Source organism: Hevea brasiliensis, unplaced genomic scaffold (assembly GCF_030052815.1).
Source record: "Hevea brasiliensis isolate MT/VB/25A 57/8 unplaced genomic scaffold, ASM3005281v1 Scaf5, whole genome shotgun sequence".
Taxonomy (NCBI): Eukaryota; Viridiplantae; Streptophyta; class Magnoliopsida; order Malpighiales; family Euphorbiaceae; genus Hevea; species Hevea brasiliensis.
The window spans coordinates 302,056-326,737 of record NW_026615028.1 but is presented as its reverse complement, the minus strand read 5'-3'; the positions used below and the strand labels follow the sequence as shown (position 1 = coordinate 326,737).

Genomic DNA, 24,682 nt, shown 5'->3' with positions numbered 1-24,682 from the left:
GATTCTAAATTTTTGAGTAAAGAAATTCTTATCTAAATCAATTTTATTATGGACTCATAAAATAAATATATGAGATTCATATATTTAATAGATAAATTTCATCTTATATATTTTATATTTTGAATCCATGCTAAACCGGATTTAGGTTAGAAAAATTCTTCTAGGAGCAGAGATATTTTCACTCTATGAAAATATTAATTCCTTTTCAATCCTCTTCTTCTCCTCACCTTTTACTGCTATTACTACTATTACATTTGTGCATATTTTGAGCGTGTATAGATATAGGAAAATTCTTATTAATTAGAGTCGATTTATTATGAATTCAAGATATAAAGAGATATGATTTATGTATTTAATATGTTGATTCATACGTTTATAATAAATCAAATTTAAATAAAAAAAATCTCTTTATGCATGCGTGTGTATATATACATATATATAAATCATACGAGGAGGAGAGGGTAAAAGGTATGCGAAGTGCATTGAATGATGATTCAAAAGAATCAGAAGTGAGAAAAAGAAAGGTGGTGAAGTCTCTTTATAGCATTTATCACACAAGAAGGACGAAGATATCTTGGCCTTTGCTAGCTTTTTTTCTTGTTGCTTTCGCAACCTCATGTTTTTCCTCTCTAACCCCAAAAGGTACCCTCTGTGGCTTTGCATCTTATTCATGTGACGACCTTATCTTTTTCATTTTTTTTTCTAGATTTTGTTCTCTAAATATCATTTTTCTCCATTATGGTTCTCGTTTTTAGACCACCAGTTGCCTAGAAGAAACTTTAGAATGTAGGCTTCATCAATGGTTAAAATTTAAAATCTATTCGTTACGCATACGATGATTGCATAAAATAATTTTTCATAAATATGCATGACAAACACTGAGAGAGAATTCATTCATATACACACATATTAAACTAACCAATTAAGAGCAGCTTACATTCAAGGAAGAATTCAAATATTGTTTGTTTCGTCTCAAAATTTTTTTTTTTGGTATGTTAAGATATTTTTTATATCTATTTTATAATTCACATAAAATTAATCTTTTTGAAATTTATAGCTGCTTCTTTAAATAATTCTCCAGTGATCTAACTTGAGTTTTTCCCTTAATAACGCAGTGAGTCTAACTTATTAGTGATTGATCGGGAATTAATCGTAAATTACATAAATTATCTATAACTTCTTCTTAATGGCTGGCAATTTCTGTCTAGCCCTTCAAGACGCCAACCTAATTTGAATATGACTGGTAATAATTAGATGTTGAATGATATCTAAAATTAAAGTGTAAAGCTATTTATATGATGTGATTTAAAATTGATATGTGTAGATTGAACTCAAATTAATTATACAAATTAATCTACAATTTGAGATAACCTAACTCAAGTATGAATACGCTTGACCTGTTTACCACCTCTTATTTTTCTCAATGAATAAGATTTAATTATACAATTTTATGGTTTCAAATAACTTTCACATTAAGTTCCTTCCTCTATAAATGGATCATAGACTTTATATTAGAGAGATTTTGATTAAATACGACAGTGAATGTGTCATTATGATAAGTAAAACTTCAACTTCCAACTGTTAATAGAATGTTAAGGGAAATTAATTAATGGGTTAGTTATGAACTTTTGGCAATAATTTTCAAATAAGTTAAATCTTCATCACTTAATTGCCTTTGACTTTTGCACATTCATTCACCTCCACCTATGACCGGACCTATGACCAGATGACTCCGTGATTGAACCGATAACTTGATCTATTTAAATTTTTTTTTAATTTGAAAATTTTAACAATATCAATATAATTAATATTTTAAAATTTAAATCTATATTTAAGTCAATAAATAGAATTTTTTTAGCTATTATTCTTTTATTATAATAAAGGAATTGTAATTACAAACCAAGAAAATAAAGGAGAATTGAATTGAACTATTTAACCTGAATCTGCTAAAATTATGATTCAACGGGTACTCCTAATTAACTGAAACATAGACAAAAAATTGAAAATTATATTTGATTAATTTATGGATTATTTTCATTTTTTTTTTTTTACAGTGGATTTAGATATCTGATTAATATTTTTTCAGGTTACTACTTAAATTACTATTACAAAATTTTAGATCAATTTACAAATCATTTTATATCAAATTATTAATTTCTTTTAAATTTATTTATATAATTTTAAAAAGATTTTAAGCTAATTATGTCAATTTCATATTAATTCATACAAATTATCTTGTTGAATTTTAATTAAATTCTTAATTTTATGAATTATTTAAGTTTAAAATATTTTATGTAAATTAATATGAATTAGAATATATTTGGATGGCACAGATTAAATTTATTAAATTTTGCTACCTTTATTTGGCGATTAAAAATTTAGTTCTTAATGTATCTATTTTTAATTTAAATTTCACTAATTGCACTAAAAAATAGTGCTCACTCTCTCATAGAAAGTGAGTCGTTCCTATTATATAGGAAGTGAGTCTCACATGATTATGAGAGAAGGTGATTGTGTACCGGGTGCACCTAATAATTCCTCATCTCTTAGACCGTTTCACTGCTATATTTTTTATTTATAAGAAAAAAAAATAGTTAGTGTCTATCTCGTATAATAAAAAAATATTGGATATTTCGAACCAAAGTCTCATTTTATTTAAAAGCTTTCAATTGAAAAAAGAGACAAATTTATAACATACGCAAAACACAGCGGCTAATCACATACATGAGTTGTTTAAGGCTAGTTACGCACGCTTGCTCATTCTTGGCAATATATGAACAGAAACTACTTGCTGTCCAGGTGGCGGCTCAACCACCCAAACTCTTGCTGGTGTAGCCATCACATCCACCACCACAATTTTTTCTCCATTGCCACAAACCACGCAAACTCTTCCTCTCCCAGCAGCTATCTGCTCTGCCATTTTAAGCTCAGGCAACTCAATCACCTTCTTCCAACAATCCCTTTCACTATCATATTCACTCAAAGCTCCCTTCACCTCATCCACTACATATATCACCTCTTCATCCATCGGCACTGCCGGTCCATTCCATCCCGCAAGCATTCCCTTGGGCATATTCTCCCACAAGTTTGCGTCAACATTATAAACGCAACCATCTTTTACTGCATTACCTTTAACGTTAACCATGTAAAGCTTCCCTTTACAGCCTACTGCCTCTATCGCTTCCCTACTGAATCTACCATCTTTTAGTGGTGCCATTTTTTCCCATCTCCAATTTTCTTTCTTTTGTTTGGTGTCCCATCTTTCCATTGACCTAGCCACATCTCCACTGTAGTGCGACGCAACCCCGCTTGCTAAGTAAATTGTGCCACCAACAGAGCCGGTGGCGCACCAGCGGCGTGGGATGGTAAATGGAGGACCAAAGAACCAGTAGTTGGATTCTGGGTGGAAGAGTAATGGCATAGAAAGTGCAGGGACAAAACGGCAAGTGGTGCCAGCCATAAGTACAAGATGATTTGAGACTGTTAGAGATTGGATTGAAAGGTTTCTTGACAAGAAAGAAGGATGTCGATGGAGGAGATGAAGTGGGGGGTCTTTTGGAGGACTAGGGAGTGATTGCCATTTTGAAGAAAAGGGGTCTAGTGACAAAAACTGAATCGAATTGATTGCATCAACTTGGTCGACTTTTCTATTTGGTGGTGGAGAGACGAGGACGTAAAGGGAAAAGAAGGGAGGGAAAGAGTGAGAGTAAAGGAGTCGCCGCCATGCGTGGCAAACGGAGAAAAGAAGGGCAGGAGAAAGAAAAGAAAGGCAGATCTGGGCAAGGTGGTTGGGTAGGCCAGGCAATAGGAGTTCATTCTCGATATCATCAATGGAATCTTCCTTGGTTTCTTTGCTAGGTTTTGGGATGGTTTCCATGGGAGAGAAAGAAATTAAGAGAAAGCAAAAGAGATAATTGAGAGAGACGAATTAATGGGGAATGGAAGAAGAGGGTTGTAGGCTTTTATCCTCCTCAAGTTCACGCATGCTGGACCATTTATTGTGAATATATATTTGGCCTAATTTTAGCAGCAATGGAAAAGTGACTGATGAAGCTAACACTACGTTTGGGAAGGGAGGAAAGTAAGAGGGGGAAGTAAATGTGGTGGGCAAATAAGTTTATTTTTTATTTTTTTTATTTGAATTGGGTAAAAAATAAAGAAAGAGTGAAAATATTAGAGAAAAAGTAAAAATATTTTATCTTTTTATTTTTTTTTTTAAATAAAAGAAAAATAAGAAAAAAATATTTAAAAGTATAAATATAATCTCATATTTAATAATTTTTTTAAAATTTAAAAATAAAATTATAATTTTATTATTTATAAAATAATTTTTTCTCTAATATTTTCCCAATTTTCCTCCATCGATTCAAACAGGAAAGAAAATGTCTGTATTTTTCTTGGAAGATAAAATTTGTAGTTTTTTCTTTTGTTTTCTAGCAAGGATAAAACTGTTTGCTGACGGCGGCATAAAGCAATTGTAAGATGGGTTTAGATTTATTTATTTTATTTATTCAATAAATATATAATTATTAAATTATTTTTTTTAAAACATAAATTCATTCATAAACAGGAAGTACTCATCACTTTTATATATCAGACATAAAATTTATTAATAATTATTTTTAAAATTCTTTTGAATATTAAAAATAATATAAATGATATTAAACTTTTCTATTTAATAATTTTAACAAAAAATATAAACCATTACATAGCAATTGATCATTTGTTTAATTTGGACCATATAAATATCTTTGATTGTTTTTTCAATAACTTATTGCATATGAAGTAAATAAAGATAAAAGAAAATTAAATAAGCTCAATATCTATAAAATAAAATAGATCTAAAAATAAATTCTCAAAATTCTTTTTAATATAGCATAAATTTGTGAGTTATTAAAAAAATAAAAATATAAAAAATAAAAAAAAAGCAGAGGAAATAATAAAAAGCAGCAAAAATAAGGAAGAAGCAAAGATGTGGAGGTGGAAATGAGAAAATAGATTAATTATTAAAGTATTAATTAAAAAATTATAACTAAAATCATATTGATCAATGAAATCCATATATGGTAATTATCTTTCATTTTTTTATTTTTATTTTATTTTTATATCATTTATTTATGATCGGAAACTGTCTTCTCTTTATCTACCACACTTATATATATCAAAGAAAATCCAACACGTCGCATGAGAATTTATGGAGTTGGTACCTTGAATAAGCAAATTGATTTTATCTATAAGTGTTATTTGGTATTTAAATCGTAGGATTAAAATTATTGTTTATAAAAAAATATATAATTTTATATATTTTTTAAAAAAGTAATTTATAAAAAAATTATTTTATTATTTTAATATTTTTATAATTAAAATTTATTAAATTTAATTTTAACTTATTTTTTGATACTCTATCACTTTTATATTTAAAAAAAATATTGCTCTCAACTACAATTTTAATTGTAATGTCAAACCGATAATCTCTCTATAATTTTTCTTTGTCATGAGATCATATTAAAAATTTATTCTCTCTGGCATCAATTTAATATATATTCAAGATAAATAATTTAAATATTAAAAAGAGTTAAATTATGATTAATAAAAAAAGGAAGAACTCCCATAACCTATTAAATTGTGTTGATGATATTATTAAATAAAATTTAATTTTTGAACAAATCTATGAAATTGTACTTTCCTTGCAGTTCTTTAATTTAATCCCCCATAAGAATAGCTTATATTTAATCAAATTTAAAGAAGTTTAAGTTTTTTTTTATTTTTTAAATCATATATTACTAAGAATGGCAAGGGTCGAATTTTTGTGAATACCCGATCCAACCGAACCCTAATAAAACGGATTTAAATAGTATATAATCGAATTTGAAATGAGTTCGAATCGAATTCGAGTTTTATATGTTGGGTATATAAATATTTAATTAAATATAAAATATATATATTTTTAATAATATTTATAAATTTTTATGTATTTTATTTTATATATAATAAATTTGAAATATTTTATAAAATTATTAAATTTTTAAAATATAAATTATTAATAAAAATAATTTTTTATATAAATTATTAATTAAATATATAAAATTAAATAAATTTAAATATTTTTCGGATAATAATAATAGGGTTGGAGATATATTAGAATAATTGATAATAAATTTTAATAAAATTTAAGATAAATTTAAATTTTAAAAATATTAATTAAATTTAAATTTTAATAAAATAATTTTTACTATTTTATCCCTCTATGTTATTATTATATTCAAGTCGTATTTATTGCATTTAAATTGAAAAGGTAACCGTTGGCCAGCAAAACCCAAAGTTTTTTTTTTTTAATTATTTTTTTATGAACATTGACGTTGTCTTTAGCATGCGTTCCTAAGTTTCCTGCCGGTCTATTTCGACCTTTTCGCCCTTTCGCGCTGTCCTTTTGTTGAGCCTCTTGGAATTCGTACCCAACCGAATTTTAAGTTAATCGAATTTTTAATTATTTTAAATATATTAATTAAATCAAATCTAAAAAATATTATTATTTATAATCAAATTAATTGAAAAAATTATAATATATAATTTATATTATTAATTAATTAATAATAAAAATAATTTCAATATTTTTATTTATAAAAATAATAAATATATTTATTATTAGTAAAATAATAATTACAAATTAAATATTATTAATAAAATTATAAAAATAATATTTACAAATAATATATTATTAATAAAAATATAATTAATATAAAATCAATTATTTTGATTAATTTGATTACAAAATTGAAGGTAGTTAAATGGACAATTGAAAATTAAAAACTTTTAAAATTATTAATTAAAAATTAAATAGAATCAAAATTATCCTTATTAAATTAAATTTTATCGATTTGATTTAGCCACTCAATTATAACCCAAGAATGCACACTTTTATGTGATAATAAGAAAATTAAACATATTTTAAAAAAAAAAAATTCTTAAATTCAATTAACCATAAATTTAAAATACAATGAAATTTATATAAAAAAAATAAATAATTTATATATCATAATGAATTAAGTATAAATAAAATTTTTCCTGCTTTAAAATAGTTTCGTAAGTTAGAGATTTGACGAGTTCTTCGAAAATTTTCACGGCAATGATCTACGCCACATGCAAGCTGCTGCCTGGGGATCTGTAACTTTATTGAATAAGTTTGGCTTCATCTCCATCTTTCAATACCTAAACCAACTGAAAGTTTCTTAGAATCAGTCCACTGCAGATATGACAGCATACCTGCTCAAGCACTATATATAAAGTTTGTTTCGCTTTCGGTTTTTAAATACTCTAGGGTTGTGAAGTAAATTATACGACAAACAAATAAAAACAATAACTAAATGTTCATTTTTGTGGGTTGACAATCACAGAACTTCATTTTCATTCATTCATTATGAAGTGTATCTGCATGGCTATCAGAAACTTTCTGTATTCAAGTGAGATCCATTCAAAAATAACAATTTTAGGATTTAGATTTCTGATTTTATAAGTAAAGTTCGCTTGAAAATCAACTTCAAACCACTAATTCAATAATTAATTTTAGAAACTATTTAAGGCTTATTGATGTAGCAGTTTCTTGAATTAATTGCAATTTTATATAGGAAGTTTCGAATTGACATCATTATTTTAAGTTGAATATGTATTTATCTCATCACTAAACTTTACGAGTTCTAATCAATGAGTTTTAATCAATGATTTAGTAGTAGTCTTCAAAATTACAAGTTTCCCAGCAATATGAGCCACGGATTAGACAAACTCATTTTCTTTATATTTTATGTAATAGAAGGATTGGAGGAGCGAATACTTAAACTTAAGTCTATCAAGGTAAGTATTATGTTTTCAATAATTAAACCAAACCAAGTTAGGTAACTCATTCTTTAAGAAGTTGATGGAGGAAAATCACTACTAGAGCTAAACAAAGCATATCCATTTTCAATTTCATAAATTAATTAGCAAATAAAATAAAAAATTTATCTCTGGCAAATAAAAAAATGTGTATTGGTATTTACTAATTGATAACACACTAACAGTATGAATCTTTTATCAGAGCAAAACAAATAAATGTACATAGTTAAAAAAAATAAAAAAATTTTTGTTATGATGATAAATAATAACTTAAAATTAAATCATTTAACAAAAAAAAAAATTCTCTAATTCTATTTTCGCATTCACTATCAGTCATCATTATGAAGGAGAGACAGACTATACTGCTCTAATAATATTAAAATTAACACAGAATGCATTTGAAAAAATTAATTAATTTAATTGAATTTTATTTTATCAATTCTTATGTAAAATTTAATTTAAACGTTGGTAGAATTTATTCTTTTACATGCTGTTTAGAATAATTTTTATGCAAATTTTAATTTAATTTCACTAAAAATATTCAATTTAAATATTTTTTAATATAAAATTCATTTGTTTAAAATAAATTTTTAAAAAATAAAATTCATTGAATTCTATTTTTTGAAAAAATTGGCTTGCGAAATGGATAAATTTACTTCTCTATTTTACTCTTATTTATAAAAAAATAAATATATTTTAAATAATAGTGTTTTAGATTTTTGATAGAAAATAAATTAAATTCTTGCGACAGGCTTATACTATCTTGTCCACTTTTGTCTATTATTTAAGGTTTTTGAGTGATAATTAAAGAAACAATTAAATTACAATAAAATACTTTTTAATTTAATTAAATTATATTTAAAAAAATAATTAATATATCTTAATATTCTTAAAATAATGTTTGAAAAGTAATAAATAAAAATAAATAGAAGTAATAAGATATTATAAAATATTTTAATTCCTAAAAATTGACAACCTTTAAATTATTAATTTAATTAACATATGGGAAACGACCAAAGGAAACCACAGGCCATTCTAAACTTCTAGTAATAGTTATGGGCTAACAGGAAGGAGTAAGAATTGCAGTAGCGGTGGAGATGGGAGAACGGAATAGTTAAATAACCCATACTTCAATAGCCCAGCCCATCATGCAAAATAAAACTTTAAACCATAATCCAAAACAATTCTTTCACATATATTCGATATTTCTGTTTCCCTTTTTTTTTTTTTTTAAATTCCTCTTATTTTTCTTTTTTTTTTTTCTATAATATTGATTCTGATTCCAATTAAACTCCAATTTAAACTCAAGTTTTAGAGACTAATTTATTTCATTTTAAATATTAAATAATTAATATATAATTTTCGGATAATTCAGTAACTAACTTGTAAGTTGCTCTTTTTTTAAAAGACGAGAAAAAGAAAAAAAAATGACATGAGTTATATTCAGGTACAAAATAGTTCACATAAAATCGCCAAACCGCAGCATTGCGCAACAACGCGTGGCAGGTATATGAAAGTCCACATCATCTAAATTATGTGGAACATGGCGCAGAGGAACCTTCCTCTTTCTCTCCCAAAAGACAAGGATGTAGGAACCAGACAACCAGTTTTATCTCTGCCTTGTTATCCAGTGACTGGTTCGTACCACAAGATCCTCTTCCAAACGATAAACTGTCTGTGGCAACCCGGAAAGGAAAATAAGGCACTCTTTGCTCTGATCAAATCACAGTGCCAGTCTGCAGCTCACGACACCGTTTATAGGATATCCCGATGGGGCAGCTCCTCGGCAAACTTCATGGTATTTATACTTTTTTTTTTTTAATCTTTTTATGTTACTTTTGATTACCCTTTTGTATCCTGTTGGCTGATATAATATTTCAGGGTGAATTTCAATTTCTTTCAAAGTTTTGTTCGTTGCATATGTCTTTAATTATGAGGTTCTTGGGGGAATTCATTTCATTGTGTTTAGTTGTTAACAACTTAATTATGCAGGTAAGGAGTGGAGGCACAAGCAAATAAGATTGATAACAGACCGGGTTTTTAATCGCGTTAAAAATGAATCAGGAAGGGCTGATCTGTCGTTCGAAGATCTGTACATTGCTGTCCTACTTGTCTACAAGTAACAATCTTAATTTCTCTGTTCTAATGATTGAAAATCAATTTAGAGGGTATGCTGAAATTTGAATCTTTTCGGTCTGAAAGAATCTTATACTCTGTCAACAAGTGAAAGCATAGGAATATGTTTTAATATATCTCTCTTTTATGTTGCAGTGATATCAATAAGCTGTTGCCTGGTCCCCATTTTGATCCACCCTCCAAAGATCAAGTCAGAACCATGATTCAGGTACTTGAATTATTTGGCATGAACATTTAAACCCAAGGCATTCTTGAGAGGCTGATCCCTGCTATTAATTGTTTTGATTTTCCTTTTTATTACTGATATCATTTGTATCTTGCTTGTTGAAGAACAAGTAGAAACTAAGATTTACATGCTTTAGAAGTGCACCTGTCTAGGTGGCTGTGTTTGATGAGAAGGCATGTTTCAGTTATGCTTGTTCAAGAACAGTAAAAGTTTAAGGCACCTAGTGAAGAAAAAAGTTTTCAGACATTTGAGTTCAACAACATTGTTATCTGATTACCTGAGGTTTCTTTAAAACCTTAATCAAAGACGAATGCTTCATCCAGTTAAGTTTAACACTTGTGGAAGGATTGGCTTATGGTTTACCCCATTGCTTTGCTTGTAAATGTTCAAATCTTGGTTTTGCCGCCTTTAGGAAGTTGCCAGCATTATGGGTTTGGTACTTAAAAATTGTCTAAATTGTCATTGATTTATACTTGTATGTTTTAGTAAGTTACCATAGATTGGATGTTTCATGGAAGCTGAATTTGTTCTTAAAGTGGTCTAGCATTTAAAAGCACAATCTGATCCAGAGAACCTATCTGATAACTGAAATGGGAAATGAAGGACCTGAACTAAAACAAATGACTCGATTCAACTTTCTCATCTCTGTAGTTCTTGAGCAGTTTGTATGAAGATTTCTTTTTAGCCTAATTTCCCTTCATATATATGGATTGAAATTAAAAATCTTTTATCCTTTCTGTCCAGGAGTGTGACCTCAACCTTGATGGGGGAATTGACCATGATGAATTTGTGAAGTTTATTCAGCGGCTAACAGCAGACACATTCATTGTTGTTAGTCAGGGACTGATACTAACTTTGATTGTAGCACCTACATTTGCAATGGCAACAAAGAAGGCTACAGAGGGTGTCCCAGGCGTTGGAAAGGTGGTTCAAAAACTACCCAATTCAATATATGCCTCCCTCGTCACTCTTGCGATCGTGTGGTTCCAAAATGCTCGCCAGGACCTTGACTAGAGACTTTAATTCTGTTCATCCAAAATATCTCCACTCTGTATCATGCACTAGCTGCCTTCTAGTTGTTTTCTTCGTGTTTCATGGAATGGAGTGTTGTATTTGTTTATGTCTTATTAATTACGACGATAACATTGTTACTTCTGTTCAGTGTATTGATTAGTCAGTCTGGAGTTAAGTAGTTAGCTTGTAATACATTTTAAAGATATGTACTATAAATTTCATAAGCCTTTTCCCTTCCTCATTTTCTTCCTTACAATTCTTTAAGCAAACATGAGGTGTTTTCTGACTGCATTTGTCACAAAGTTAAATTGTACATATGCTGTTTTCAGAGGTTCACAAGGAATATTGACCAAAACTGGCATTCTAATGAATGATGAAGATCTTGCCAAAAAAACCTTAAAAGCTAGCTAGCCACCTAATAAACAACCACTTAACACGACCATGTATGATATATCCAATAAAGAGGACAAAGATGGGAAGAGGATTAAACCAATTAAGGATTGAAATACACAATGTTCTAGTCTAAAACGCATAGTAAGGCATCACCCTGATATTTTTAACCACTGATACGATGACCACCCCCCACCACAAATTCTGAGAATTTTGAGATATTGCAGCATTTGAACGGGACTAAACTCAGGCGGCCAGAGAGCTGTAATCAGTGATGTTGACACTACCGAAGTATTCTCACCAGTAAAGATATCAGTAAAGTTTTGAAGCAATGAACCAACTTGTAATCAACCAGTACTCAGCTTTTCTAGCTTGGTTTTGGCAGAATCAAGTTGTTCTGCACAACAACAACAACAACAACAACAACTAAGTCCTAGTCCCAAATTAGTTGGTTGGGATAATCAAAAACAACAACGAAAAGTTGTTCTGCACAACAAGTTTTGAAACAACAATATTCAAAAATTGAAGGTAAACACAACATAATTAATGTTGCTTTGAAAACATCCAAGAAGACCAGGGAGTGAATAGAAGATGGTGCTTACTCTTTTCAGATGCTGTTGCTTTTTGGATGGTAGTCCAAAAAAAAATTTCCCCATTTTTCTGGTAGACGCCCTATGGTCAAGAACAAAACACATTATATTATATTCCCATATAATGGCCGCTGATCAATGTAATACAAGATTTTGAAACCCAAAAGAAAAAGAATAATTAACACAGCAAAAAAAAAAAAAAAACAGAAAGATGCTATGAAATAAAAGAATTCAAACAAACACATTTGAATATATGAATAATTGAATATACAAATATGCTCTGAATTCAACCAAAGGCAACCACCAGTTATAACTAAAAAAAATGTTTTCTATTTTAGGTCAAAAAATAGATATCAAGGACACGCCTCAAGCAATAAAACTTACAGGCTTTCCTCAAAAACAAAGGTATAAAACACATTTGAAGTTGTCCATATAGGAATTTGTGATTGGTGAATTCGTGCTCCAAATAAATTGGTAGATAACAGCAAAGTGAATATAAAGAAAGAAAAGGAGAAAAAAGAGAGAGATTCAAAGAATAACAGAACAAGGCTTCCAAACTAAGATTTTAAGTTGCCCATTTGCTAATTCAATCAACTGAAATTATAAAAAGACAAATAAACGCATTTGGTTTTGAGTTTGGGATGTCAAAAGATGCTTTTTGGAAAAGTATTATTTTAGATACTGTTAAAAAAAAAATTATTTTGAAATTATTACTATAAAACCTATCAAATTTAACTTTAAACTACTTTTTAATATCCTCTGACTAACATGTTTAAGAAGTTACTTTTCTCATGGTAACCTTGCATCTATTAAATGATAGTAAGCCCAAGCTCTTCATCAAATAAGTCTGGAATCATTTACTAGGTTTGTGAAATCTTAAGTTCGAGCCAGAGCCCAATGACCCAAAAAAGAGAAAATTCAAAGGATCAACATACAAATAATAGACTACTGCCAATGTAAATGTATAATCTTTGCATAACTCAGTACAGCCTTCAACTTAACAAAACTCTATTTCCATGCTAATGCCCAGTAAACCTAAATGCGGGTTGACAAAAACCCAGAAAATGTAATTTTCACAAACACACAAGATACGCCCATTCTTATCCATATGTTTGGCTTCAAACATTGACCCAATTAACATATTCAACCGTTCACATTGAAATTACAAAATAGACCAACCAAAGATAATATCAACCAGAGAACTAGTGAGCTACGAAGGCAAGAACAATAGTAAAAGGCAAGCTTGGTAGTGGAGATAGAGCGAAGAGCTTACCCGAGAAGATGAAAGATTGTTCAGCTCTACTAGGGCAACTTCATGGCTTCGTATCTAACAAGATAAAAGAAACAAGAAATAAGCAGATACATGTGCAAGACAGTAGAGATAGATATAAGTAAGAGAAGATGGGTACCATCTTTATGAGATCGAATTTGGGGTCTGACGCAGAGGAGAAGGAAGCAGACATCGCCATAGAATACACTATGTCACTCTCTACTCGAGTCTCTGCTCTATTTCTGTGTGTTGAAAATGAAATCCCATTGAAGCATCATAAGACTACACCGTTTTGACGGAATAAGGGTAAGTAATTTTACCTTTCTGTCCTCACGTTTGTTTTCCATTTTTTTTAATTAATACAATTTTCTCTTTGCCCCCATAAAATTCAAAAAATATATTGAATAAATTTTTAAAAATTTATTTATGGTGAAGTGAATAAAAAAAATTAAGACAAATAAATTTTTTAATTAAGTGATCTGAGACTAATAATTTATTGATTTTTCTTTCATAATGCATAAATGATCGGCTAATCCATTGGAATATTGGCTTTGTTTAGTTTGGAGACATGAAATAAGATGGGATTATAATAGTTATTTTATGTTAATAACTATTTATAAATTTGATTTAAATTAAATGTAAAATATTATTTTATTAAATAATAATTTAAGTGTAAAATTTAACAAATAAAATATAGAAATTGTTATAATAAAATTATTGTACATATATAAATTTTATAATATAATTTTTTATAATTTTTATCTACAGCCGACTATATATTCAATTAGTTATTTATGGTTATTTGAAATAAAATTATAGTATATATATATATATATATATATATATATATATATATATATATATATATATATGTTCTATTGGTTAATTGAGTGTAGAGACACTGACACATCCTGTCCTCTTCATCTTTGAAAAAATAAAATAAAATACAAGGAGGGGATCAGATGAACCTCTCTTTCATAGATGTAATATGCAGATTCTGATCTTTAATCACCTTTCATTTCAAACTAATGGCACCAGCCAGCATAGTTACACCAAGAAAATCACTTCCTTCTCGTCTTAATCTTCAATTAATCCCTCAACTAATCTAAATTACACCACAATCAAAAAAACCAAATACATATATGCAAACATTGATCACTATGCTTTCCATGCATATGTGCACCCACTAATGCGTAAATTGAGAGATTTAGAGAGCAACAGTACTTCTGAGATTGGTCATATTAAGTTGTGTGAGATGGATCTCCTGTGGAAGGAGATGATACCTTATGCCAAGATTCTCAAATATCTTCTTTAGTTCAAAGACAAGCTCTGATCTTCTAATGCTCTTTTCTCCAAAGTTTTGATGGTTTATGGTGTGTTGAACACATAGTGTCAGCTTCATCTTGTTCACATCCTCTATCTCCTTCACTAGCAATGTATGCTTTGGGTTCCAATGCTTTGGCTTGCTCTCTATGTATCTGCTCAAAACTCATTGATTCAACAAGTAATATAAAGACTAATCATGAAGAACCCTCTTAGATTTAAACTACTTCAAATTAAATAAAAGAAATGCAGATAGTTACGTTTTTATAGCCTTCTTGAGGGCATTAAAGTCATCAACAGAAGTGGAGACATCAATAGTGAAATCAATAGCATCTCCCATGTCTGGACTTCTTCTGAAATTGCTAATTGGCTTCATGAGCAGAACTGAATTTGGATAATATATTTTCTCCATATCATACCGTAAAAACACAGTTGATAAAATGTTCATCTCTTCCACAATCATCTGCAGCAACAAAATTCAAAAATCTTTGTAAATAATAATTATATTTTCTTAATAATTTAGTAGAAATTAATTAATGGTCACCTGTACACCATCAATAACACAACGATCACCAACGTCGAAAGGATGCATAACGAAGACGAAAATGATGGATTCGAAGATGGTTTTGCAAGTGTTTTGGAAGACGAAACCCACAAGAAGAAGCTGGGAAGTAACTACTAAGACAATCTTGGTTGTGGCTAATCCCATTACCAGAAAAGTGATCACAATTATAATTACTGTCACTATTGCACTTGCTAGCTTGTGAAGCTGCTGCACAGCAGTCTTAGTATCATTCAAGGAATGGGCTAATGCTTTCCTCTCAACATAAGCATGTACCTGCATATTAATTACTACCAACATTATATATATATATATATATAGATATAAAGTATAGCATGAGGGTCGATGCTTACCACCCAATTTCTAAAAGAAGATTTTGTAATTTTTCCAGTCTCGACAGCTCCTTCAAACAGAGGAAAAATGGTATGAACCTCCTCGCTCTTTAAAAATCTTAATAAATCTTCCTCTTCTATGTACCTAAAAAATAAAAATTAATTTGCAAATACATGAGTGAATTATTAGATAAAAAAAATTAATTATATATTAGCTATAATAAAAACTAAAATTTATTGAGAGTAAATAATTATTAAAATTTAGTATAATTTATATATTTAAAGCCATTTTTTAATATTTTGTCAATTATGTATCGGCAGATAACTTTTGCAGGCCGGAGGATTATTTTCATTAATATTCATTCAAATTATTATATTTTATTATTTATTTTGTATATGTATTTATAAAAATATATTTTCATACCCTAATTTCAATTTTATTTTATTTTTTTTAAAATGAACAATAGAGATTTCAGACTAAAATTCTGGCAGGGACATGTTCCATATTCCGACTAGAGTCAGACACGGGAATCAGGCAATTTAAGAGCTTTGCAAGGTAGATACGGGACCATATTGTTTTATAGGACGATCGATTGATGGACATTGATGCTGAGTTCGGGAGACAATCCATTTTCATTGAAAAACATGGGTTCGATCTAACTCACTTTCTCATCTCATTAAGGCCCTCAAAGAAAAAAGTGTTTAAACCTTTATAAGTGATACATTATCTTTATTATAAATTGATATAGAGGCTCAACATTGATTACAAGAAATTTTGATATCATTTTAAAAATTTGGGTTGAGCTCTTAAAAATTAAATGAACAAGAATGTTTAAGACTATATAAGTGATATATTATTCTTTCAAATTCAAGTGGATTAACAAGCACAAATTTTACTGAAGAGAGATTTATTGATAAATTTTAATAATGGTCCCTAAATTTTAGGTGTTGTAATAAAGTTATCTTTTAACAAAAAAATATAATATTAAACTTTTAAATTTTAAAATTTTGCATAATAAAATATTTTTTACTTCTAATGTATAGTTTATACAACCCTCAGAGTAGTGCTGACATGGACAATGCTATCTCCTCTATGTGATTATAACAAAATTATCTATGATTTTATTTACAAATCAACCATCAAAAAACTCAATTATATAGGATAACGAACCGATATATATATATATATATATATATATATATATATATATATATATATATATATATATATATATATATATATATATATATATATATATAAACAACAATAATAATAATAATAATAGTTATTATTAATAAAAAAAATATACATAGAGATAAATAAATTTTCCTAATGTATTCTTAAAAAATTTTCTTTTCCAAACATCATCTAAAATAATTAATTTTCAAACTAACATTTTCAATCCCAATTTAAAACGAATTCTTGCCTATTTCGAACATTTACTCTTTAAAGTATTTTGATAAAATAATATTAATTAACGAGTGAATGAATTCTTTGAAATGAGTGGATTATTAAAAAAAATAAATAAATAAATAAAAATAAAAATAAAAACCTTACTTGGCACTAGGCTTAGCTACATGCTTAAAGATCGTTTGAGCACAACTCCTAGCCTCCCACTCGCTACTGATCTCCGACTCTCCATTCCCAAATTCATCCACCGTCCTCGAAATCGTCGACAACCCCGACGACATAACATAATTCACTAGCCTTTTCACACTCCATGCAGTTGCTCTACTTTGCATGCTCAGCTTCTTTAATCTTTCCATATCTATCCTCCCCGGTCCATACGACCTCTTCGACCTCGACGGCGTCAAAACTGCAGGCGGACTCTCCTTCAGTTTCGTCGGTAATGACTTGGTTTGCCGGAGACTCTGTCGTTGAGGAGCTTCTCTCTCATCCTCATCTAATGGAGGACCTGAGAGGGTATCAAGAATGTAGTGGTGGAAAACGCTTTCTTTCATTCGATCAAAGAAGGTAGATACATGAAAAGATGTAGCAAGAACCTTAACCAGAACAATCTTTAGCAGCCAAATAGTTGCTCCGATAAGCACAGCTATGAGAAATCGGAAAACTTTCTTTAAGACCTTGTTGTGTTTATGGACATCATGGAACATGACCATCCAAGCTAGTAAGGCTAATCCTAACCAGGCACAGTTCTTAAAGCTTTTGCGCAACCCATATACGAAGTACAATACCTTCTCCCTGAGCATGAAGTTGCGTTCTATGAGAAAAACAAGAAACCCAACAACCCAAGCTGAGACGAGCCGGCCACAGAAAAGTACCAAGACAATAAGGCACCATTTCCATATCTCTATCCCCCATTTCACCTTGTTCTTGAAGGATTCGAGGGTTAAAGAACATATTAAGCATGCCATGATGATGAGAAACAAGATGAACTCGATCAAAGCTCTCTTGTTGATCTTCTTTTTTCTTTTCCTTCGATACGTTGCCCATTTTCCGTCTTCTTCTTCTTCTTCTTCGAACCACTCTTGATAATCGTCTTCTTCGTCTGTGGTAGTTTCTTGATGGTTTAAGGGTTGGAGCTCTTCGGCTTCAGGGATAGTTTTTGTAGGGTGAGGGTATTTGATTTCAGCAAAACGGGATCTGGGTTTGGAGAAGTTGAGATGGCGAAGAGTTTTGGGTCCTGTAGGAGCATGAGGAATGGGATCATTGGAGTCTCCTGGTGGTGGTGGTGGTGACTGTTTGAGTTTGGGGCTTGGTTGGTCCATGAAAAGAACCACTTGATCTGTGTTGTGTTTCTGGTTATCTTGATTTTGGATCTCCATGAAAACTACTCTTTAAGAAGAGAGAGAGAGATTTGAATAAGAGATTTTAGAGATTAAGAAAAGGAAATGAGATTGTTTTAAACATTAGTTTGGACCTTCATGAAGTATGCTGGTGAGAATTTATTGAGCATAATCATATACAATCATATCCATGTGCACAAAAATTAATATATTTTATGAATCAACCCCTGCAGATATAATTTTTAATATGGTTGAGGAATTATTGACGGCAACAATTGTTAATAAATTCACAAATTTATATGCGAAATTGATGAAAATATATATAAACACATCCGCATTGACAAATTTTGTTCATAGTTATGTATATTCATTGCTAGTCTTATGGTAAACATTTTTTTTTTTTTGAAAAATGAAGAAAATAAGATTTTCTATGTATAACGGTTATAGCCCTCTTAAATTCAAGATCCGGATTACCGGTTGACATTCTCGATTTAATCCAACCCTATAAGAAGGGACCTATAACTAAACTTGAAGTGACACCCAATGAGACGAACCATTAGACAATTTATCTCCTCTTCCCATTACACTCAAAAGCGGAAATAATATTTAGTTATCACGCTGATGTGGAGAATTAAATCAGAGTGAAATAAAGTCATTTCACTAAATAAATAACAGACTATTACGCTCGGTGGTATCTTATGGTAAATATTCAAATAAATTTTTTCTCATAAAAAAATATTGTAAATATATATGTTGTATTATGAAATTATTAAAATTATAAAATTTACAAAGTTTTATATTATTTATATTGGAATTTAAATAATTGCAAATTTATTATTGATATTACATAAAGGAAGTACTATATTTTACATGATTGATGCCATTAATAAAATCTTGAAAACAAATTAATTGTTTTAGAAATTACTAGTACATTGATTTACAGCCAAGTTGGCATAATTGATACCATTAATTTATAGAAAGTAATGAAATTGAAAAAATAATTAATTCTCTGATGGGCAACTAATTGTTGTTGGACTTTAACGCTATCGTTATGGAGGCGGCTACTAACTGAAAATTATATAAAAATAATTTTAATAATTATTAAATAAATATAAATATTTAAATTTATATATTTATTATCTATTTTTTAATTATTTTTATATAAATTTTAATATAAATATTTAATTTGATATTACCTCTATTTATTTTTATTGTTATATTTAAATTTTTTTATTTCAAATTATCTATGATGTTTAAAAATTAAGAATATTAATTTTTTTATTTTATTTTTTATTTTTATTAAATATAATAAATATTTATATAATAAATAATTATATAAAATAAAATATAATTTAATTAATTATTAATATATTTTTATAAAAATAAAGTTATTTAATTATTTTTTTAATTATCTTATAAAATTTGAATGTGATAGATAAAAATGAACAGAAATAGTATTAATTAAACTGATTCTCATGTCAGATTATATTAGATCTGTTTTTTTATTATATAAATATTAATTAAAAAAATATTTTTAATATATAAAATTTATTTAAATAATTTTACTAGAAATCTTCAAAATAAACCCACTTTTATAATTAAGTTAATTTTTTAATATAATTAAAGCTTTTTTTTAATTGTTTACTGTTAATCCTACCAATTAGTCAACACAAATCCCTTTAATCAATGCAAAAGCAACTTTTTTTGTTTTTACATTTCAATCATAAAACTTCTTTAAATTTTACACTTGTTCTTTGTTTTTCAATTTTACTCTTTTTATTCTAAGAAGTAGTAAACTTTTTCTAAATCACATAACATCATATTAAAAGAATAATTTATGATAAAAATCGAATTTTTTATTGAAAATTATTTTATAAAATTAAAATAATGTCAATGATTTTTTCATAAAAATTAAATTTAAACATTTAAACACTTTTCTTCAATTATTTTTAATATTTAAATTTTAACTTAAATTATTTAAGAATTAAAATAATAGCCAATTTTGAAATTTATAAGTCATCATTATTTAAAGAAATCATCCAACAAGAATATAAAATTCATCATTTATTTTAAATAGTTTTTAAAATCAACAAACAATTATCTAAAAGTCATTATATTTCAATAATTTAAGATGAAACTTAAGTGAAACTTGAAAACTCAAAGATAGTTAAAAAAAATTATTAGAATATTTTGATGTGTTCTTTAAGAAAAAAAAAATAATAGAAGAGTAAAAAAATTATTAGAATATTTTGATGTGTTCTTTAAGAAAAAAGAAAATAGAAGAGTTATATTGTTTGTTGATTTGAATTTCTACTATTTTTAAATAATTTTGATAATTATACATTGAAAGTTTTTTGTATTTTTTAAGAAAATATAATTTCTTACAAATTTAAAAATCCTCAATATTTCTTTACCTTCTTTTTTTTTAATAAAAAAAATTAAGAGTTTGTATAGAAGTAATTATTCTTATTATTAAAAATATTTAATAGTAATAATTATTATTGTTAATAATTATTTTTTTCAGTAATTATAATTTTATTATAAAGTACTTATGACCACAATTTTATAGCAGTAACACATTATAATTTATACATTACTATATCATAAATTATTTATGACAACAAATTATATATATATATATAATTCTAAATTAAGTGCCAATTTTCACGTGCTTTTTTATGTCATTTGTGATTATCCAGGTAATTGCACATTTTACTTGAGTGATTGGACAGATTATCACTTAAGAATGGTAATTATGTAGGAGATTAACTATCACGACTCAACCTATGGGCCGGACCGGCATTAGGACTTGGGCCAGCCTAAAGCCCCCAAGGCCTGTAGTAAGCCTAACTATCCCTTAACCCAACTCTAAGGCCCATTTGAGCTCAATTTCAAGAATTCAACCGGACAGAGTCCAGCCATAAAGTGGACCTTTCAACGGGGAGTTTTTGACTCATCCGACCTGTAAACACAATATATAATCAATTGGGGAGCTCAGCTCACCCTCCACATACTCATACAACATAAAAATAAATGGGAGCTCAGCTCCTCATCCAGTTCATCAACATGCATAAAATAATAAGTTTACAGGTCCAAAATAACAATTTATATTACAGACCCAATTTAAATTAATATTTCTAACACATGCAGAAATTCTAAGAGTAAACAGGTTTATACAAAAATTAATGAATGACCTACGAGGGAGAAAAGCAGGTTAACCTTAAAACTATCCTCCTGTAGCCTGGAAAAATATTGAACAGGAGTGAGCGTTCGACTCAGAGAGTAAAATATCAATTTTAACCATTATCTCTATAACTATCTAAAACTAATGTGCCCTGTAGAGTGAAATGCAACATCAGCAATATTTTCACATCATAACAGCAAAAGGGTCATTTGGAGCACACACACACCCAGTAATATCAATCATAATATATGGGAGCTGATCCTCTATACAGCTCTTTTAAATCCAACCTGTATCAGCGAAGAACTCAAGCCGGACTTTCAATTAATAAACCAAATTGGGGCCCCAGCGAAGAACTCAAGCCGTGACTACACCGAAGGACCTGGTCCCAGTGAAGATCTCAAGCCGTGAATACCCGTCCTATTCATAGCCAACACCACATTACACGCACGCCAACGCACGCACACTGCTCTAAATTACCACAACAACATCCATGGCACTTTAACAGTTGTGAATGCAACATAAAACGTGCCTAAAGTTTAACTACATAGATATATGCATATAAGTGATGCATGGGCATGCTTAAACATATAATAATATCGAAATTACAATTAAAATTAATATTTTACTCACAGACTTGACAGCGGTCACTGTGGTGGCTGGGCGGAAGAAGAAAGCTGTTCCGGCTCACCTGACAATTTTATTAGAATTATTTAATAAATTTGACTCAATACAAACTAAGAAAAGACCAAATACGTCCTAAGTCGTGTTGAAAATCCGGCAGAGTCTCCCCTATACCTAGGACATATCCAACCTGCAAAAGGGCTCAAAACACACTTCTATATTCACAAATCATACACTCACAACTTAAGCACATCACACAGCCCCTCCTGGGCCCATCCAAAAAGTCCTCAATCACAATATGTAAATTTACAGTTTAGTCCTTATAATTGATTATTTTTTAAAAAACTGCCCAAATAAGCTCTAAAAACTCTAAAACTTTGCCCCGCAGTCCTTAGCAATATCACTAGGCTATTGCAAAAAGAATCATAATTTTCTGAGCTACCACGAATATTTTATGGATTTTTAATCCCATTTAAGCACTAGAAAATTACGAAAAAGTAAAGTTCGAGTTTACCTATACCGATTCCGACTCTGGAGACGCGCTCGGGACATCTGACAATGGTGGGGTAGCCAAAACCTTGATCCAATTCGGAGACTTTTTCTCAGAGTGCATGCATTCGGCGGAAATTCCTGCACCGGACAAGCCGAATTTCCGCAAATTGAAGATACCTACACGAAGCCCATAACACGGGGTTTAGAACATAAATTTTACGAAATTTTCGAAGCTCATTTAATGTTCGGAAAAACACTGTGAAGTTCCGTGGGACCCACCGAAAAACGGTGTCAGAAAATTTTAAAATTTATATTGCCGCGAAGCTCTCAACGAGTGGAGCGCTCTGGTACTCTCGGTTTTCTCGTGGAGTTTACGGTTTGCGAGAAATCTAGCCCAAAAGTCAAAATGAGCTAAAACTTCTCGGACAAAAATTGGACAAACCGCTCGATGGATTTTGGTGTTCTTGGTGTCTATGGAAAGCTCTCGAGGTGTAGATGGGTTTAGACACAAGACCCGGCCGAAATGGTGGCCAAATCGTCTGGATTTCAGCCAGGAAGACGGCAGCCAGCTAAGGCGTCGCTTATGCGATGTTTCCGACGTTCAGCGCGTGGAAATGGGTGGCTGGGAGGTGCGGCGGGCTGGAGTGGCTGGGGAGGCGGCTGGCCGGCGAGGGGAGGTGAGATGAGAGAGAAAATGGGGGAGAGAGAGAGAGAGAGAGAGAGAGAGAGAGGTCAGGACACGCGCGGGAAAGAAAAAGGAAGAAGGAGCTGGTCCGATTTGATCGGTCCGATCCGGTCTGGTTCGATTCGGCCGGTTCGATTTAGGATATAAAATTTTAAATTTTTACTTTGCCTTGGGACCGAAAACGAGGCCCAAAATTCCGAAAAAATTCTAAAAAACTCAGAAAAATTCGTAGACTCCAAATATATTTTTAGTTTTTGCCACGTGGTCTTTACATTAATTTTTAAAAATCATCAAAATTTTGTAATTTCAAAAAATCGAACCCGATTTCTAAAACCCGAAAAATCTCAATTAATTTCCCAAAATTTAAGTAAAATAAAATATCAATATTTATCCAAAAATAATAAATTTAAAAATTAGGAATGTTACATTAACTGTAATTAATTATGTGTAGGGTAGGTATGTATAATGCTCTCTGAAGAATAAGCAAGAGCCAAGTTGAAGTCTTATTAATTGCCCTTCCACGAAAAAGCAAGGATAGCCTTTTGAAAAAGCATTAATCTTAGCCTAACTAATTACTATTATAAACTTAAGTGGGTCTTGCATTAGCCTGGGCAGAGTGGCATTTCGTTACAAGCCATGGCCCCAGGCAAAAAAAAAAAATAATAATCAGAATTAATAATCAAATAAATCCACTTTCTTCATGGGAATACAATACATTAATTTGGAAACAATTTGAATCTTTAAGCCAACAAGACACATTTTATCAACTCATTAGTGCAACACAAAGATGGGGTTCACACCCAATGTAAAGACTATCGAGAAGATCAGATTATTGAGTTTGAAATTGCATCACCGCAATGACTTATGTCAATTGGACTTGGATTTCTCTTGCGCTTATATTCTTTTTCGTAACTAGTTAACGTGGAACTCTAACACTATATTGGAATGAAAGAAAACATAATTCTAAACATGGAAAACATAGCTTTGATGACAAGGGACATCCAATTCTCATCATGACAAGGGCAATAATGCACTAAAAAATTATTTTAACATTTAATTATTCTGAGAGAGAAAGCAGAAAGAAGTTGGAGGAAATGAAATGCGATCAAACAGCTATGACCAAAAAGCACAAATGAATTAACCAGGGAAGGGAGTCAACCTATCTTGTAATAAAGCTATACTTCATCTTAACTAAAAGAATGATAGATTATCATATGCACTAAGTTTCACTGTTTTAAAT

At 29.6% G+C, this 24,682-nt stretch overlaps 3 protein-coding genes across 3 annotated transcripts; 1 reads left to right on the top strand and 2 right to left on the bottom strand.

Moving 5' to 3' along the window:
* Positions 1-2,624: 2,624 nt before the first annotated feature.
* Positions 2,625-3,997, bottom strand: LOC131177478 (F-box/kelch-repeat protein SKIP25-like). Its single transcript, XM_058142492.1, has one exon. The coding sequence runs from the start codon at positions 3,875-3,877 to the stop codon at positions 2,744-2,746; it is 1,134 nt and encodes a 377-aa protein (XP_057998475.1). The 5' UTR covers positions 3,878-3,997; the 3' UTR covers positions 2,625-2,743.
* A 5,424-nt stretch (positions 3,998-9,421) lies between these two features.
* Positions 9,422-11,486, top strand: LOC110647401 (uncharacterized). The gene is made up of 4 exons (XM_058142480.1): positions 9,422-9,667; positions 9,862-9,988; positions 10,141-10,213; positions 10,976-11,486. The coding sequence occupies exons 1-4, from the start codon at positions 9,640-9,642 to the stop codon at positions 11,243-11,245; spliced, it is 498 nt and encodes a 165-aa protein (XP_057998463.1). The 5' UTR covers positions 9,422-9,639; the 3' UTR covers positions 11,246-11,486.
* Positions 11,487-14,453: 2,967 nt separating this feature from the next.
* Positions 14,454-18,756, bottom strand: LOC131177477 (mechanosensitive ion channel protein 10-like). The gene is made up of 5 exons (XM_058142491.1): positions 17,271-18,756; positions 15,734-15,857; positions 15,363-15,656; positions 15,079-15,281; positions 14,454-14,973 (listed from the first exon to the last, which is right to left on the bottom strand). Exons 1-5 carry the CDS (start codon positions 18,497-18,499, stop codon positions 14,703-14,705), a joined length of 2,121 nt encoding a protein of 706 aa, XP_057998474.1. The 5' UTR covers positions 18,500-18,756; the 3' UTR covers positions 14,454-14,702.
* Positions 18,757-24,682: the final 5,926 nt, after the last annotated feature.